This window comes from Chlorocebus sabaeus, chromosome 17, assembly GCF_047675955.1.
Source record: "Chlorocebus sabaeus isolate Y175 chromosome 17, mChlSab1.0.hap1, whole genome shotgun sequence".
Lineage (NCBI taxonomy): Eukaryota > Metazoa > Chordata > Mammalia > Primates > Cercopithecidae > Chlorocebus > Chlorocebus sabaeus.
Window position 1 is genome coordinate 28,964,524 of NC_132920.1, and position 20,750 is coordinate 28,985,273.

At 35.5% G+C, this 20,750-nt stretch overlaps 1 protein-coding gene and 1 long non-coding RNA gene across 2 annotated transcripts in view; both read left to right on the forward strand.

Moving 5' to 3' along the window:
* The window catches only part of LOC140708936 (uncharacterized), a 115,760-nt gene that overhangs the window by 53,753 nt on the left and 41,257 nt on the right, over window positions 1-20,750 (forward strand). The window lies entirely within an intron of this gene.
* Window positions 15,057-16,423, forward strand: LOC103221894 (olfactory receptor 10C1-like). The gene has a single exon (XM_007973322.3). The coding sequence runs from the start codon at window positions 15,171-15,173 to the stop codon at window positions 16,119-16,121; it is 951 nt and encodes a 316-aa protein (XP_007971513.3). The 5' UTR covers window positions 15,057-15,170; the 3' UTR covers window positions 16,122-16,423.

Below are 20,750 nucleotides of genomic sequence, written 5' to 3' on the forward strand. Positions count from 1 at the left end.
GATTACAGGCGTGAGCCACTGCGCCCGGCTACTATTTAAACTTTCTAAAACTCAGTGTCCTTGTCTGTAAAATGGATATGATTAGTTAATTTGTGAGAATTAAATGAAATAAATCAGGCATTAAAAGACAAGTTCTGCATAATCTCACTCATAGGTAGAAGCTAAAAAGTTGATCTCATAGAATGGTAGTTACCAGGGGCTGGTGGGTGGCAAGGGGGACCTGAGGGATGTTGGTCAATGAATACAAAATTTCAGTTAAACAGGAGGAATAAGTTAAAGAGATCTATTGTATAACATGGTGACTATAGTTAATAGCAATATACTATATTTTTGAAAAATGCTGACAGAGTGGATGCTAAGTGTTCTTAACACAAGAATGGTAACCATGTAAGGTAATGCATATGTTTATTAGCTAGATTTAGTCATTCCACAATGTATACATACTTCAAAATATCATGTTTTTCATAAATACGTACAATTTTATCTATCAGTTTAAAAATAGTAAAAACCTGAATGAATTCACTTAAAACTCTCCAAAAATTTTGCAATAAAAGGTGAATAAAAAGAATTACAACTTTATATTGAAAATAAATAAAATTATTTAAAAATGAAATGAAATGCTATATGTAAATTGCTTATAAAAGCCCTTCACTGAGAATCATTTTATGAATGATAATTATTACTACTTTAATAGTAATACTTATATTTATGTGATACATTGTACATCGTTCAAAGCTTCAATAAAACATTCTCACTGAAATTATATATACGTTCTACACGTAATGAAAATGAAGAATGCAGATAATGTGTGTATATTGATATGTATGTGTATGTGTGTATGATCATATATCTGATAATTACCACATCTAAGACAAACACCAGAGATTTTCTTAGGTACGCTTCACAGTTTTTTCCACTTTGTTATATAACATCCATTGTGTAGGCATATTTTCCCAGAAAACAGAAGATTATGTGATACCGAAGATTATAGGAAAGCCTGTTTTGATACTTTTTCTTCATGGATATGTGGCTAAATAAGAAATAGTGAGAGCATCCGTAGAAACCACAAACATTTTTGTAGTTCATGTTGACATAAGTGATATGGCAGGGAAGTACTGGGTAGAGAAAGGCAGGGCTCCACCCCCATGGACCTAGGTGAGGACAGACGCTCCTGCTTTCGTCCTCAAATGTTGCATTTTCCAAGACCACCCTGGCCCACTGTGCCCCATCTTGGGTCTATAAAAACCTGAGACCCTAGCAGCCACACACACAGGGAGCCACACGTCAGAGGAGCACATCAGCGGAAGAAGACAGAAGCTGGATGGCGAGGATAGCGGGTAAGCAACTGGGCGTCGAGAGGACGCCGAGGGGAGCACGCTGGCGGAAGATCGTACCGACAGACGCCAGCAGATCTGAGGGATGAAGCGGAGTTTGGCCAGGGCAGCCAGAGGAGATCGGGCCGCTGAGCAGCCCAGTTCCAGGGGAAGACCATCTCCCTTCCGGCTCCATTTATTGAGAGCTACTTCTCAATAAAACTTTACACTCCTTCTGCAAGCCCACGTGTGATCCGATTCTTCTGGTACACCAAGGCGAGAACCTGGGATACAGAAAGCCCTCTGTCCTTGCCACAAGATAGAGCGTCTAATTGAGGTGACTAACGCAAGCTGCCTATAGATGGCAAACTGAAAGAGCACCTTGTAACACAGGTCCACTGGGGTTTCAGCTTAAACATTCACTCCGAGACACTGCCCTCTGGTTGGAGCCCCACAGCCTGCCCATCTGTAAGCTCCCCTAGAAGTTTGAGCAGCAGGGCATTGAAGAAGCGAGCCACACTCCATCCATGCCCTGTGAGGGGGACAAGGAACATTTCCCATTTCATAAGTATACATTATTTAATATAAATATAAATGTTTTTGACATAAGCAAAATAGATGAATATTTTGTGTGTTGTTAGTCCTAGTCATGTTAACTCTTACTAATCTCTTGACTAAATATAATACTAAATTAATTTAATGAGTGTATTGCCTTCAGTCCTTGGAGTTTTATTCATATTAACTTAATTACGATAAGCAGAAAGGAGAATTTACCTTCCCTAACCAATAGTATCTTTCATCAGTAGCAATTTCCATATTCTATAATAGAAATGCACTAAAAAGCAGCAAGAAGATAAATTAAATTGAATGATTAAGAAACATATTGGGTAAATTAGAGATTTAATGGAGCTCCAATGAAGTCTCCATTTTCCTTAATCTTCATAGATCCAATACCTTTTTATAACAAACATTTTGTAATAAATCTTTACTATCTGTATTCTTGTAAAACCTCTTTACTTAGTAAACTCTTAGTAAACTCCTGAGTAAAACTTAGTAAACTCTGAGTTTACTAAGTTAAAATCATGGATTAAAATATGATTGCTAAAATATAGATATATAATTGTTAAAAATTCATTTTTCTTACTGAGGTAATAAGAGGAAACACACTAATGAATTTGTTTTCTTTTATGCAGTTTCTCTATTGCATGCAGATGTATGAGCCAACATTTAGTTCTAAGCACAAGATAATCAGGCTTCTAAAATTCTGGCTTTGGTATTACCAGCATATAGTGTCACAGCAATGAGAAGATTCAATAATACCTTTTCTTACAACAATGGCTTTATTCTGGTGGGCTTCTCTGAATGGCCCAGACTAGAAATGGCTCTTTTTGTGGCCATCTCCATCTTCTACATAATGACCCTCATTGGGAATTCAGCCATCATTATCTTATCCTGCCTTGATCCCATACTCCATACACCCATGTATTTCTTTCTGGCCAATCTCTCCTTTTTGGACCTCTGCTATACAACTTCCACTGTTCCCCAGATGCTGATAAATATATGGAGCCATCAGAGAGACATTAGCTTCATAGGATGCGTAGCTCAACTCTTCATCTTCCTTGGTCTAGGATCCACTGAATGTGTACTTCTCTCAGTAATGGCCTTTGATCGTTATATAGCAATTTGCCAGCCACTCCATTACATGGTTATCATGCATTCTCAGCTATGCCAGCAATTGGCAGCAGTGGCTTGGGTAACAGGTTTCAGCAACTCCTTGGTGCAAACAGTGCTGACTTTCTTGTTATCTCACTGTGGTCAATACCAAGTGGAGAATTTCTTCTGTGAGGTACCTGCCATGCTTCAGTTATCATGTGTTGATACATGGATCAATGAAGTGGAGATGTATGCAGCTGTGGTGGTCATAAAGGTCATCCCAGTTGGATTAATTCTGTTCTCTTACATCAACATTGTCAAAGCAGTAGTAAGCATCCAATCTTTTGAGGGTCGCAAGAAGGCCTTCAATACATGTGGGTCTCATCTGCTGGTGGTTATTATGTTCTATGGCTCTGCCATTAGTGGTTATGCATATATGGCACCTAAGAGCAACACAGCCAAATTGAAGGGCAAGCTTCTTGCACTTTTCTATGGACTCATAACTCCAATGCTCAATCCCCTCATCTATACCTTGAGAAATAAGGATGTTAAGGGAGCAGTGAAGAAGCTACTAGGAAGAGAACAAGAGCAAGGTCAGAACATGGCTTAGGAGAATGCAGTCCTCTTACAATTCAAATTCCACACTCCCAGAATGCCAATTGTCAACTGTCAACTGCCAACTGCAATGTTCCATTATTCCTCCCATCCCCAAATAACAGTGGCTGATTGTAACTATTGTTATCTATGTATTTCATAGCAAGAAAATTATTTATTATCCTTCCCCAGAAATAATGAAACAGAGCTCTAAAAATAATGAATACCCATAGATTTTAACAAAATGTTACATTTTTATTAATATATGTTGTTTTTCCTAATGAATTTTAAAATTAACCAAAATGAAATTTTTTATCACCTAGCATGTTAAAACTAATGATTAAGAAAATAATCATAAGACTTGTTTAGAAAGAAAGAAAATGACTCTTTGAAATGACTAAATCACGCCACAAAATTAGAATGCACCCATAAATAATCAAGAGAAACTTCATTTTCTCCTTGCATATTCTTTCTTTTGGATATTGTAAGCATAGTTGTCTTATCTAATTTTATTTTATCTAATTTTATTTTAGTCAGTGTTAGGATGGTATATTCTCAGTGAGCCAAATGCATGCTGTAGTCATCTACACTGTTTGGGAGAAAAAGGAGTGCAAATATAGAAAGTTCTGTGCAATGACTGTGCCTACTTATTCTCTTAGATAATCCTAACCATCCCTTTTAGTGTATTCCTTTATATCTACACCTCATTCTACAGAAGTTTTTCTTAATGGCTAACATATGGAGGACGCATATGTCTCTCAGTAATGGACTTTGATTTAAAAACATATTGCTGCCCAATCAGTACGCATTTTATTGTTGGTGCTCAATAATCTTAATCAGCATTATGATAGCTATTCCCAGCAGGCCAAATGGAAAATAGCAATTCTTTTCAAACTGAAAGACAAGCAATCCAGTAGTTTCTGACCTTCTTCCTGTATATAGGATATGTATCCCCAATACCCTATTTCAGAGACTCTACATCATTATGTAATGGTTGGTGGATGAAAGGCCTATAACTCATTTAAAGTGTCTGGTTTTGACATTATAAAAAACTCTTGGCCTGACATGGTGGCTCAGGCCTGTAATTCCAATTACTTTGGGAGGCCAAGGCAGGAGGATTGCTTAAAGCCAGGAGTTTGAGACCAGTTTGGGCAACATAGTGGGACCCTCATGTCTACAAAAAATAAAAAATTAGCAGGCATTGTGGTGCATGCCTGTAGTCCCAGTTACTTGGGAGGCTGAGGCAGGAGGATCCCTTAAGCCCAAGTGGTTGAGACTGCAGTTAACCATGATCATGCCACTGCACCCCAGCCTGGGTGAGAGAGAAAGACCTTGTCTTTAAAAAAAAAATCTGAAAGAACATTTCTCCTAGCAATATATCTCATCATATTTTTATCATTTATTTTCATCTCATGGAGATTATGATGTTCATCATTCTGAATAGAAAAGAAAAAAACAGATGGGACATTCATTTGTGTGAATTTACAGTAGAAAAACGTCAAAAAGCACCCACCCTCAAAGATTGTAATGCAATGGTCATTTTATTAACGGTGACATACACTTGCCCTTTACAGATATTTGGGCAGTGGATACATAGTTCACTTCTTCCCACAGAGCACGGAAAATGAAGAGCTTACAGATGTGATAAAGTGTCTACCATCTTTAAAGAATATATATAAAATACATTATACATATATGCAATATATATACAATTGACTCTTCCTCTTCTATTATGAACTGCACACATTTTAACACTATGAAAATACAAATATCCTTGTTTTGTGTGTATACATATACACACATATATAACATATGTAAATATATAAATACATTTATGTGTGTCTAGTATTTCAGAAGGATATATAGGAGTTGGAAAATTAGTTTCAAATAATATAAATATCATAGTCACAACTATGATAGAAGAGTAGTTGTGACTATTGGAAGAGTTAATATTGTTAAAATGTCCATACTACCCAAAGCAGTCTACAGATTTAATGCAATCTCTATCAAAATACCAAGGACATTCTTCACAGAAATAGAAAATATAATTATAAAATGTATGTGGAACCACAAAAGGCCCAGAATAGCCAAAGCTATCCTAAGGAAAAAGATCAAAACTGAAGGAATCACATTACCTGAAACTGACTTCAAATTATACTACAGAGCTATAGTAACCAAAACAGCAGGGAACTGGCGTAAAACAGATACATAGACCAAGGGAATAGAATAGAGAAACTAGAAACAAATCCATACACCTACCGTGAACTCATTTTCAACAAAAGTTCCAAGAACATACACTGAGAAAAAGACAGTCTCTTCAATAAATGCTGCTGGGAAAACTAGATATATATAGGCAGAAGAATGAAACTATACCCCTGTCTCTCACCATATAAAAAAATCAAAACAAAATGGATTAAAGACTTAAATCTAAGACTACAAATTGTGAAACTACTATAAGAAAACTTTGGGGAAAATCTCTAGGACATAGGTATGGGCAAAAATTTCTAGAGCAATGCCCCGACAAGCATAGGAAACCAAAGCAAAAATGGACCACTGGGATCACATAAAGTTAAAAGGCTTCTGCACAGCAAGGGATACAATCAACAAAGTGAAGAGACAACCCACAGAATGGGAGAAAATATTTGCAAACTCTCCATCTGACAAATGATTAATAATGAGCGTATATAAGGAGCTCAAACAACTCTACTGGAAAAAATCTAATAATCTAATAAAAAATGGGAAAAAGATCAAATGACAAACAGATAAATGGAAAGGTGCCCAATATCATTGATAATTACAGAAATGCAAATCAAAACTACAATGAGATATCATCTCACTCCAGTTAAAATAGCTTATATCCAAAAGACAGGCAATAACAAATGCTGGTGAGGATGTGGAGAAAGGGAACCTTTTGTACACTGTTGGTGGGAATGTAAATTAGTACAAGCACTATGGAAAATGGTTTGGAGGTTTCCGAAAAAAACTAAAAATTGAGCTACCATATGATCCAGCAATACCACTGCTGGGTACATACCCCAAAGAAAGGAAATCGGTATAGTAAAGAGATATCTGCACTCCCACGTTTGTTGCAGCACTGTTTGCAATAGCTAAGATTTGGAAACAAATGAAATGTCCATCAACAGATGAATGGATAAAGAAAATGTGGTACATGTACACAATGGAGTTCTATTCAGACCTAAAAAGAATGAAATCCAGTTATTTGCAACAACATAGATGGAACTGGAGATCACAATGTTAAGTGAAATAAGCCAGGCTCAGAAAGACAAACATTGCATGTTCTCACTTATTTGTGGGATCTAAAAATCCAAACAATTGAACTCATGAACATAGAGAATAGAAGGATAGTTACCAGAGGTTCGGAAGTGCCAGGGGATGGTGGAGGAACTAGGAGTGGTTAATGAGTACAAAAGAACAGAAAGAATGAATAAGACCTACTATTTTATTAGCACAACAGGGTGGCTATGGTCAATAATAACTTAATTGTATATTTTTAAATAACTTGAAGAGTGTAATTGGATTGTTTGTAACGCAAAGGATAAATGCTTGAGGGAATAGATATCCCATTCTCCATGATGTGATTATTTCACATCGCATGACTGTATGAAAACATCTCATGTACCCCGTAAATATATACACCTACTATGTACCCACAAAGATTGAAAAAATAAATAAAATAAAATGAAACAAATAAAATTAGAAATCATGAGGTAATTCCCAGGAGAAGAACTTGAAACTTATGTTGGGAAGTAGCAGAGACTGACTGCACAGCTTGTAAAAATGGTTGTATCCTTTGCATTCCAGGAAAGGAATGATAAAGAGTCTTCATCTCCTTTGCCAAATGGGGAGGATTCTGAAGGAATGTCCCACTTCAACACCAGTGCTGGGATTGATTAACTATGTCTGCTGTGAACATAGGATAGAGTGTTAGCATGTGTGCCAGGTATTTCTTCCTTCTCAGTGGCACATTCCAAGAGACCATGAAGTTAAAGAGCTTTACAAGTTTTCACATTAGCTTTGGCAGCAAAATAAATTTAACAGAATATCAAAATTTCTAAAGGACTTAAAATCAGCTCTAGTGAATTAATAGTATTTTATGCTTTTGAACAGCAGAAGCTGTACCTGTGTACTTGTCCACAAATGCTTACCCAGTAGATATTACCATGCTCCAATTAGGCCCATTTTCTTCAAAAGGCTGCAATAAAACAAAGGTTATAAAAAAACTAAAATAAACAAAAAAATTAAGTCCAAACTAGCAATGCCACAAAATAAATACATACTGGTTAGTTAGTAATGTATTTGATCTTTTCTAAAATAACAAATATAATGCTTTTCATTTAATTTAAAAATTCTCCTATTACCATAAATATTTTAATATATTATCATGTTGAATAAATATTAATGGACTCTATTGTTAATTGGCTCTACAATCAACAGAGACAACCTACAGAATGGGAGAAAATATTTGCAAACTACCCACTGGACAAGGGGTCAATGAAACATACAACACCTGATTGTACTGATCGATAAAGGCACCAGAGTATTTTAGAAGAAAAAAGGCAACGATAGCACTTCTTTTAGCCAGGCATCTCTTAATTACACAACTTTGTACAATGCACCAACTGCACAAACATATCTAGTAGCTATGAAAACTTATCTTTATTTTCCTCTTTCATCCTTCTGCTTTCAATCTTTTCTTCATCAACAAAAATTTCCATTATTAATCCAACTTGCTACTGGCCTTTAGTGTTCCTTCAGTGCTTGAGTAAATTATTTAATTTTATGCAAATTAATGGATGTATTTTATCATGTCCCAGCAAGTACATATGCTCTTGGGTGCTGACTGAAAGGGAGAACTAACTTTCTGTGTCGAGAATAGAGAGTATGCACAATTGCAGTAGCTTTTCTCAACTTAATGGAATCATCTGCTTGAGAGGTTATTCCTGAATCTGTAAGGGTTAGCCTCTGGAGCACATAATGAAAATCCTAAAATACCAGTACCTTTCTAAAAAATAGAAGTTTATATCTCTCACCCAGAAAAGTTCAGTTTGTCTGGAATTCAGCCTCCTTCTATCTTTCTGTTCCAACATCCCTCAGCTTTGGCACTTGTCCTTCTTGTGCAGGCTGTCGACTAGAGCTTCAGGCATCACATTGAGTTCCAGGACAGCTGAATAGATGAAGAGTGAAAATGAGGTATGCCCCTTCCCTTTAAGGAGCTCTCCCAACCTACTTCAATTTACAGTTTATCAGCCAGAATGATTTGTAGGATGCACCAAGCTGCGACAGAAGCTGAGAGATAGATTATTTCTGAATGCATTTGCCACACTAGGTAAATTCATTATTCTGTTACTAAATAGGTGGAGAACGCTAGAGAAGATAGCTGTCTTGCTTATCCCCATAAACCTAATAAAAATCCCTTGGCTTTATATGTAATCCAGAGAATGATAACTGTAAGAACTACATTTTAATCATTTTCAAGCAATCAGATTCTAGGTCAAAGGTACTAAAAAGAGTAAGCCAGATAATATAAGATTAGGGCAATAAAAAATTCCAAAGAGGACGTTGTGCCTATTTTATAAGGGGGTTATACTAAGGGTAATTTCCTACCCAAATGACACTTTTCTCTTCCCTATTCCTTTTCCTTTATATCATTTAAACAATATATATTCACTACCATACTCACTTTTCTTTAAAACTGGGTGCGTTACCAAATTCATTATCTTTCCTAATATATACTTTTGCTTCTCTATTTTGTTATGTTTACTTTTGATAGGAAAAAGCGAATGCTTTGTGAAACTCATTTGTGACTAGAAGATTATGATAACTTATTAGTTTGAATCTTTTATAATAATCAGTATAAATATTAACTTCATCAACGTAATGTGACTTGATAGTTGCTTGTGTAGTTTTTTAACTATTTTTGATGATTATTATGCTTAATTCATACAAAAGTTAAAATCTGAATATTTTAACAGTTTAGAGTGATCAAAGAATTGGTTGCAATAGCACATTTCACATTAATTCATATTGTACTGTGTGCACAGCCTGTGATAGCAATTAATACAGGTTAGTTTTACTTAACTGTTGATTAATCTGCCTTTTATATTTACTACTTTTGCTTCCCAAGTGAGACAGACCTGTCCATGAAAATCAGGAAGTGGTTGAGAGATTCAGTCAAACTGCTTCCTGATATTCTCCAGTGAGAAGACAATGTAAGTCCCTAGGGAGGAGTGTGGCAGGATAGGGATTCAAAACACAGAGAGAACGGAAGTATGACGTATTCATATGCCATTGCTTTTTAGGAAGAATGATGTAATCCTTATGTAACTAGCACAGCCTCTCTCTCTTTCTGTGAGTGAGTGTGTGTGTGTGTGTGCGCGCGCGCGCGTGTAGCTGAGGGCATTGCTAGAAGGGATGTGGTGCACTCTCACGAGGCACCCAGTCTTCCTGAGATCAGACGCTATCTCTGACTGCAACAAAGGCTTCTCAGCACATTCTCAGGAGTGAAGATGGGGCAGATTTACATCCTCTGAATTTGGGAAGTTATAAGGAGCTGGTGCAGAGAAAATCAGGAAGTGGTTCATCAGAAGCAAAAATCATCTATTTTTTTCTCTCAAATGTTATGATTAAAGGTATGTAACATAGCTGATGCCTTAAGGAAAGAGGGCTGTGGAAGACAGTGAATTAAGGTGTAAAAATGTACAGCCAATACCTAAAGAATTTGTCAGTTCAGGTCATTATTTAAATTAGTTATTTTTTCTTTCTCGGAAGTACAACTCAGCTTCTTAGTACTCCTGTCACAAAATTGCCATAAGTTGTTCTAAATTAATTATTTCATAGGATATTGACATAGCTCTTATTTTTGGGGAATGGACATACGATTATCTTGTACATGGTAATGCTGTCAAAAGATAAAACAGTTTCTAAGGAGTTAAGATATCACCCAGTTAAACATTAAGTCCTTGATGAAGTGACTATGGGGAAATAGTAGAAAACAATGGGTAGTCCTATCCATAATTTTTAGTAACTAATTTACATAAATTATATGCACTTCTAAAGTGTTTAAAAGGATTATATCATAATTGAGGTTAACATTTATTGTATTTTGTATACCAGAAAGTGCATTAAATGTTTTGGATACAATATTTAATAGTGTATCACATGTTTTCTTTCTGCTGATAGGAAACAGAGAAACACTTCACCATGAAAACAGATGAACTAAGGGACTGAGCCAGGTAAGGAACACTTCTAAATATGCAGAGCCAACCTAAAATGAATGACTTGTGCTGGATTATTTCCAAAGTATAACTATATAGAGTGTGTTCATCTTAGATCTGGAGTCTGTGTAAGGTGGCGTGAGGATAAGTCACTGACCTATCAAAATTAACTTACCTCCTTCCTCTATCTTTTTCATAAACCCAACAATCACTGAAAGTTCATCTTCTTTTTTTTTTTTTTTTTTTTTTTTTTTTTGAGACGGAGCCTGGCTCTGTCGCCCGGGTTGGAGTGCAGTGGCCGGATCTCGGCTCACTGCAAGCTCCGCCTCCCGGGTTGACGCCATTCTCCTGCCTCAGCCTCCCGAGTAGCTGGGACTACAGGCGGCGCCACCTCACCCGGCTAGTTTTTTGTATTTTTAGTAGAGACAGGGTTTCACCGTGTTAGCCAGGATGGTCTCGATCTCCTGACCTCGTGATCCGCCCGTCTCGGCCTCCCAAAATGCTGGGATTACAGGCTTGAGCTACCGCGCCCGGCTGAAAGTTCATCTTCTTATTGAAACCTTCAGAAAGTTTCCAGTGTTTAGTGCCAACTTAAGGTTTTGTAACATTAAATAAGAATCTATAAAACATAATTTATCAATGGGTGTGAAACCCCATCTTTTCAGATTATGTCACAGTGCCAATTTGAATGACTTGATTACTGACTCTTAATATAGATTATTTTATAGATTGATGGTAACAGAATATTCCATGCAATGTCTTATGAGTTCATTAATATGAGGCTTTAAAGGGCAGAAGTTTTGCATTTTAATAGCCATTTCTTACTTTTTATTCATGGTTTGCTTCTACAATGTTTGCATATTTATTTATTTGTTTACAGAGAGGATCTCACTCTATTGCCCAGGCTGGAGAGGGGGTGAGTTCTTGGCTCACTGCAACCTCTGCCTCCTGAGTTCAAACAATTCTGCCACCTCAGCCTCCTGAGTAGCTGGGACTATAGGCAATCGCCAGCGTGCCTGGCTAACTTTTGTGTTTTTTGGTAGAGACAGGGTTTCACTATGTTGGCCAGACTGGTCTCGAACTCTGGACCTCAAGTGATCCACCTGCCTCAGTCTCCCAAAGTACTGAGATTACAGGGATCAGCCACTGTGCCTGGCCTGTTTGCATTTTTAAATCAAAACAATTCATCAAGAAAACCAGAAAGTGCTTCATCATTCTATCTTTACGAAGAAACGATAAATCAGAAATTTTAGGTCAAGAAAACGTATCAGATGAGAGACAGAAGCAATATCCATGCCAAATTGTTCTACTACCTACCAATGTTTCTGTAGGCCTCTGACAGTTCTTACAAAGGTAGTGATGAAAATAAAACATTTTTGGTATGTTTACAAAGCTGACCTCTACTACATAGACCTCAGCATGCCTAGACTAGGGTCATAGGTGAGGAGTCCTAAAAAACAGTAGAAAGTGTAATTGAAAGTCAGATTTTACCTAGTTCAGTGGTATTTTGAGTGATAGGAAGGGAGAGGAGAATTTTGCTACATTTGTTTGTATTCTCACTTTCAGTGAGTCCCATACATTTATTTTTATACGATTTGGTATTTATTCCTAGATAGAATACCATACATTGTCAGTTACCTTGGAAGTACTCACAGACATTCACTATGTCTGATATTGTGTACTTTTTAGTTGTTATTACTGAACTTTGTTAGATTTTAAACTGTACTTATCATTGGATGCATGCTTTCATTCATCCTGTGAGTCTTAAAAGTATCAAGCGATTTGCAGAGTGCATTAGCCTTTGTGGTCAGTCCTCACTGTGTCCGACCCACTACTAGGTGCCTCCTGTTCCCCAACACCCACTAACTAACCCTCATCCCCAACACAGACATTTGCATTTGTTGTACACCATCTAAATGGGAACAAGGGTTTTTATGAAAGGAAATCTTCATCTTATCACCAGTTAAGAAACAATCAGACATTCTTCTTTCCTGACTGGATTTTCCTTTTTGTCCTTCCATCAGTGCCACTGAAAAAACTATGGAAATAGTCACTTTGGAAATAAGGAAATACAATGGGTAAGATATATAGCTGTACATTTAACTGACAAGTGAGATGACAAACTTTCCACATACAGAGTTTTCTATGAAACTGCATTAAATATTATTGAATAATTAATCAATTTAAGGAAATATTTTGTGTTCACTCACACACACAGAAAGTTAGGTAGGCTATTGTCTCAGTTTTCTTTGGCTCAGCCTGAAGTGAATTGTGTTGCTTCATGAGAAATATAAATATTAAAATTAACTGCAATGCAAGGACAATGTTTATACAGGCTTTACTATGTGTGTGAATGCGTTATAATAGACTACTCAATGTGCAGGCAATTCTTCCAAGAGCCATATGCCTTGAGGGTCCATGCAATCATGCAGAGTTGCTACTTCATATTTAACGGTGTTTTGATCAATCCACTTGTTCTTCATCTTTAACTTTTTAGTAAAAATTTGCTTAGGTGAATAGTACTCAATTTAATAGATTTAAATGATCTATAATATACAACTATTTTTTCCTAAGACATAGCATTCAGGTGGCATGTTTACGTATGTATGTATGTGTATTTGTATTTCTTGCATTTCTTCTCTCCATGATGGTAGATGAATAGACAAAGATATAAAATAGAGGTGAAGATGTTGAATAGAAGGAATGATTAGGAAGTGTGTTGTAAAATTTCCCAATAGGTAAAATAGAGGAAGATAAACCTATTGTGACAGTACATATGTGTATATGCACTGCTATACCTGGTACTTATTGAGCACCTAATTACTTTCCTAAGTGATTGTGGGAATTAACTTAATCATCACAGCAACCTCATGAGGAATCCAAACTGCAGTACACCAACTGCAAGGAATATTTTGTCAAGAGTAGATAATTATTAGATTGAGAGAAAAATAACTGTAGCATTTGAGATTCTTGAGGGAGACCAGATTTAATTTCAGAAAATAGAATATGCACCTATGGGCAGAATATATAGGCAGTCATAGTAAAACTTAGCATTAAAATCTTTTTTTCATTACATGAGATCTTAATTGTTAAGGGTGCTAGGTATAATGGCAAGCAAAAATAAATAAATGAAATCCCAGATGCAGTACCTGTGTCTGGGGTTATTGTCAGGAAGAAATTAGCAAGTAATTGTCACCAGAGTGATAAAAGTGCTATCACAGCTGTTATAGGGTGGTGACAACACAGTGGGGTTGGAAGGGGGGGTCATGTAACTGACTACTATGGGGACGAAGGTGAAGGGGAGTCGAAAAGAGTTTCCAGAAAGAAGACAAAACTATGCTGGAACTTGAATATTGATTGGCGGTTTACTAGGTGGATAATTAGTGAAGCAAATGTCCAGCCCCCATGGGAAAATGAGCACAAAGAAAAGAAAGTATGTGTAAGCAAGGCATATACTCAACATGCAAATAATTTGATATAACTGTAACATGAGGCCCATTTGGGTAAAGGATGAAATAAAAGTTTTTATCAATTGTCAGTGGCCCAGCCCATAGATTTTCACAGACCTTATTAAGTCCTTTGAATTTTCACTTGCAGGCGATGGTAATTTTTATTTAGCAAAGAACAGTCTGATAGAGAAAGAGTGGCAGACGAGAAATATTAAAAGTAAAAACATTAGTTGCTATGACAAAAATTGTCTAAGCAGTACAATATAGACAGGATTTGAATGGCTGTGATGCAACGTTCACATGGTTGTCCCTTCTTGTCTTTCACATCTTAGCTCACGCTCCTCATTCTCAAGAATCCTCTCTGACCACCTAATCTAAATTGGTTGGCCATCAGGACATGCCCTCATTTTAATTCTCTGTATCATAGCAATTATTTATTTATTGAATAATTAATTTGTTTTACTGTACTAAAGTATAATTTCCATTTGGGGAGAAATGTTTTTTGTTTATTGCTGAATCCCAAGATCGACAACAGTAACTGCAAAATATTCTGGCTCAATACTTGTTGAATGAATGAATGAAGAAAGCAAGTCAGCGTCAAGATAAATGGATATGTACAAGAGGCCCTTTATGTGGTAGTATTTGACAACTGATTAAAGGAAGGGATGAAGGGAGAATTGAGCTAAAATTAACATTTTAAAATTTTATGCTTGGTGATTATGTTTTGGACAAATCAACTGAGATCGTGAACACAGAATAGGATTTGGTTTGAAAAGGTATGGGGATGAGTGTAATTTTTGAATTTTATAATGCAGGTAAGAAATTCATTTCTCTGATTTACTAAAACTCCTAAAAAGTAATAATGACTTATTTCCCTCATCCAAAGGAATCTTTTTAGTGACTTTGATGTTTCTCTTTCCCAGGTCATGAGTCTTAATTGTTCCATGTGGCAGGACAACAGCATGTCTGTCAAACACTTTGCATTTGCCAAATTCTCTGAGGCCACTGAACAGTGTTTCCTTCTATTTTCCCTCATCCTACTCATGTTCTTAGCATCACTGATAGGCAATGCTCTCATAGCCCTTGCTATCTGGACCAACCCAGTCCTCCACACCCCCATGTACTTTTTCCTGGCCAACTTGTCTCTCCTGGAGATCGGCTACACTTGCTCAGTCATACCCAAGATGCTGCAGAGCCTGGTGAGCGAGGCCCGAGGAATCTCTCGGGAGGGTTGTGCCACACAGATGTTTTTCTTTACATTGTTTGCTATCAGTGAATGCTGCCTTTTGGCAGCCATGGCATTTGACCGCTACATGGCCATATGCTCCCCATTGCACTATGCAACACGAATGAATCGTGGAGTGTGTGCCCACTTGGCAATAGTTTCTTGGGGAGTAGGATGCATGGTGGGCCTGGGCCAGACAAACTATATTTTCTCCTTGGACTTCTGTGGCCCCTGTGAAATAGACCACTTCTTCTGTGACCTCCCACCTATCCTGGCACTCGCCTGTGGGGATACATCTTATAATGAAGCTGCAGTCTTTGTCGTGGCAATCCTTTGCATTTCCAGCCCATTTTTACTGATCATTGCTTCCTATGGCAGAATTCTAGCTGCAGTGCTGGTCATGCCCTCACCTGAAGGCCGCCGTAAAGCTCTTTCCACCTGTTCTTCCCACCTGCTTGTAGTAACACTCTTCTACGGCTCAGGATCTGTCACCTACTTGAGGCCCAAGGCTAGCCATTCACCAGGAACAGATAAACTCCTAGCTCTCTTCTACACAGTGGTGACATCCATGCTGAACCCCATCATCTACAGCTTACGGAACAAGGAAGTTAAGGCAGCTCTCCAGAGAACCGTGGCAAGAAAAAAATTTTGACCCATAGTTAGGTACCAGAGGACTTTGAAAATTTGCTTCTTGGAAAAGATGTACAAACAGCCTAAAAGTTAACAAACAAACAAAAAGCTGTGTACTTGCCCACATGTCTTGTAAGGAGCTTCTTTAGTTACAGTGATGGTAATTTTTGAGTCATCTCTGTACTTAGAGTATAAAATTACCAGTTTACACCTCAGAAGCCTGGCAAATTCTTACTCTACACTCTTAGGCATTTTCTAGCCCCTGACGGGCCTATCTGACTTTTGCTTTGGTCACAAGGGGGTGTGTTCTTAAAGGTGCCTGTCCCCTATGATTCTTAATTACCTAGTAATTCTAGAAAGTTTATTATTTCCTTTCATAAGAATGTCTTAAAATTCAACTTTAATTATTGGTACATAATTACAAATAATTATTTTTGTGATTTGCGTGTAACTATAAAATATGTAAACATTTAAAAAAAAGCACCTTCTTAAGTTTCAGAAGCATTTGTTACAGAATATTAAAAGAAAAATATGGGCAATATTTACTGAGAGTTCTCATGGTAAAATGTTTTTAAAAAGAGAAATAGTATTAAAATGCAAAGATGGAGAAAGAAAATGGAACTAAAATTAATATAAACTTTTAAAAATGTAATTTAAAAATGTATATATGTGCAGATGGATCCTGATGCAATAGATTTGGAGATCATCCAAAAACTTGCTCTTCAGAGGACTGAACATGGTTATAGCACAATTCAGTAGCTCTAGGCACCTACAGAGGCATTGCCTTGGATTTAAACGTCTAGTTCTCAGAAAGGGGCTCTGTTAACATTTGATCTATGAGGAATTAATAACTACTCATATAATAGTTGTAATAGAAGAAACAGTGGAGAATTGTGATACTTCCATGATCTTGCTTAAGGTTATCTGCCAAATAGAGAGATGTAATCTTCTCTCAGAATGTGGTTTTTCTACTATTGGGGAATAATGGTGATGCTCACTAATGACCAAGGTGTATGTTTTGCTGGATATTCCAATTTTATGAAAACCTGACATTAATGTAAATGTAAAACTGTGGTTTTTATTTATACTGTGTGTATAGTAATTGACAATGTAAATAATCTGAACAGGCAAGAATAACTGACTAGTTAACACAGACTACAATTAAAAACAGAAATTATATTTAGTTATTAGATAATTTATAAGTATGTTTATAAGCTTAGAAAGAAATGTAAATGTGATTTATTAAGTGATGGAGCATGTTTTAATAATTGTATAGTATGACCTCTTGTTTTTGCAAGAACTTTATATATAAATTTGAGTGAATCCAAATGATATGTCAACAGTAGTTTCTTTAGGCAGTTATATTACTGGTAAATTTTTTTCTTCTCTCTGTTTCTGAAATATCTTCAATAAATATGTATGTCATGTGAATAAAGATATAAAATATTAAATTGTTGACTTCTTTTTAAAAGCCTTTTTCTTTTTTTTATTTATTTATTTTTATTTATATTTTCCTTCCCTTTTCTTACAAATTGTTGAGGTTTTTCTTAAAACAAATGTAATACATGCTTTTCAGGACAATTTATAAAATACACAAAAATCTAAAAATTAAAATCTAATTGAGTTATATTCTTGCAACCCAGCAATAATGAATGTAAATATTTGAGTTAATTTATTGTAGCCTGGATATTTTAGTTGAAAGTGCTGTTTTCACTTGCCCCTCTCATTCCTCTTTGTGAGCGCCATAGACTGCAGCTGCTTTTAATTGGCCATCTTGGCCCCTCCCCTATGTTAATATATTTTTAAAAATATGTTCTGAAAATTTTTGTGTTTATTTGTAGAATTTGGCCATTTACATTTTTTATAACTGCTATATTGGGATTTGTAGATACCATTCTTCTATGCATTTTCTATTTGTCCAATCTATGTTTATGTTTCATTCTACTGCATTTCTTTACGTTTAATTAAATATCGTTTTATTATTACACTTTCCTCACCATTTAGGTCATTTGCAATATATTATTTTAACATTATTTTACTTGCTATGTTAGAAATTACAAGACACATCTTTGATCTATGTAGGTTAATTTAAGTTAGTGTTTTTGGCAATTTGTTTTCTCTATAAATCAATTTTGAGTAATTTCTACTCTGTTATTAAGTGAAAAAAGCAAAGTATAAAATATCTATCAACAGTGGACTACCTTTCAAGTAAGAAAAACAGTGATGAAAGATGCATAGCTGCTTATTTGGGCAAAGAAAATATACACAGGAAGGAAAAACTAGAAACTAAGAAGTGGTTTCATACAAGAGATGGGTGGGAAAGGTGTAAAACACAAATGGAATGTGAAGAGGTTAGTAGGGATGATGAAGCGGTGACACTTCTCTGAGTATATGTTTCTGTATAACTCTGACTCTAGAACCACAGTCACGTTTCAAATGTTCTCCAAATAAATAACTAACTAAAACCAATCAAGATATGACTGAAGCCCAAAAGTGATATAAGCTAATAAAATTTTAAAAGTATGTAAAATAAATAGCATAACCATATTTAAAAGGGGACATAAAAGAGCTAACCTAGATAACTTTGGAAAAAAATATTTTAGTAAATACATATGGCTAAAGACAAAAGAACTCTACACAAATACTGTACTATAGTTAATATCTATTTCTCAAGGTTAGCTATTCTGAAAGTACTTTGTGTGTTTACTAAGTCTCAAAATAAATGATATATTGCAGAAGATGACAGCAAATTTTCTCATTTTGGGGGAAAAGATTACAAATAAAGAATGAGAGAATTGTTGAATGAACCTTATGATGTTGAATTATAATTGACAGTATTGGTAAGATCTCATGGTTTTATATATATGTACATATATATGTAAACATACATCATTATATCACATCTATCTATTCATCTGTTGTGTGAGAGAGAAAAAAATACACATAAATGTGTGTGTATGTATGGGTTAGTGTATACATATTTTATATATACATAATTTCTTACCTCTCTCTGTTGAGGGGGCCTGGAAGCAATGACAGCCCAGTAACAAAGAACACACCTAATGCCCAGATAATGGTTTCTAAATATCATTCTCCAGTTAAAGAAACCAGGGCTCACTGGAGAAGTGTTAGATTCCAGGAATGAAGCAAAAAATAAATAAAATAAGCCTGAAAAATCTGTGGTGCCAGAAAGTAAGGAAGTATTTCAGAAAGGATGGGGCATATTCAAAGGACACAGGAAGCAACATGAAAAAATTCCCAATAATTGGAATTTGTGTTTTGTGTTTGACACAATTTGCAGTGAAACAAATAATGATAGTATTGAATTATTGTCCATAAAATTTAAATAAATACTTATGAGTTCACATTTATATAAATATACAGTTGAGAAAGAACGGAAGGAAGGAAGAAAGAAAAGAAAAAGAGGGAGATAGTTCCATTCTGTTATTTCCATAACAAATATAGAAGGAATTGAGAAAATAGAAAATTACCATTAGAATAACACCATAGTGAGAACTGTTGCAGGTGAGATCCACTGATGCTAAAATCATTGAGTGAAAGTTTGAGGAGAAAGAGAACATTTCCATAGTCTCAAATGATCTCTTCCAAGGTATTTATTAATTACAAAGAAAAAAAATAGTAAATTTATGGTGGAGACACCATGAAGATACCCCCTTAGCCAAGTGATCAAGGATAACATACTAATATCATATCTATACCCTTTGTTACAGTGAACTGAGAAGGGCACAAGATCACTTTGGTGATATTTGTGCCCAAAAAATGCATAGCTTCAACCTAATAATGGGAAAGCATTAGATAAGTCCAAATTCAGAGATTTTCTATGAAAAAACTGACCAATATTCTTCAAAAGTCTCAAGGTCATAAAAGACAAAACTAGTAAACTGTCATAGACTGGAATAGGTTAAGAGAGATAAAACTTAAATACAATTTGGGATCCAGGATTGTGTTCTGGAATAGAAAAAGGACAGTAGTGGAAAAACTATTAAAATTTTAATTAGATAATGTGGTTTATGTAACATGTAGTATTTTGCCCATGTTAATTTCCTGGTTTTGATAATTACTACATGAAGAATGTTGTCATTAGGGAAGATGGGTAACAGATACATGAAAATTTGGTAGTATTTTTGTGACTTTTCTATACATTTGTAATAATTTCTAAAAATAAAAAGTTTAAAACAGCATAGAAATAATAAAAAGTCTTGTCCAAATAATTACTAAGCAGGCTTAGTGCCTGAAAAGATACACAGAGAAAGCTTCCACTTTTCTGATAATGTTTCTTGCTCTGGGTCTTGGTAACAAGAGTCTTTTTACTTTGTGAAAATTAATTGAACTTCACACATATGATTTCTGTTCTGTATGGATGCTATATTTCACTTAAAAGTTAGCTAAAAGCTAAAATTCTTACTAAAAATTTAAAGAATATAGAAAAATATTAAGATTTTTCAACTCCATGTAGCTGTGAGGATAAAATTTTTATTAGTTTCTTTATCATGTGTTCAAAATTATAAGATTTTAAATAATTTGGGCAATAATAGTACTTATTAGGCATATTGCTGTCCTAATCTATCAATAACATTTTAATTTGAATATGACTATGGTTATAATTACTAATGCTAATCAAATTATATTT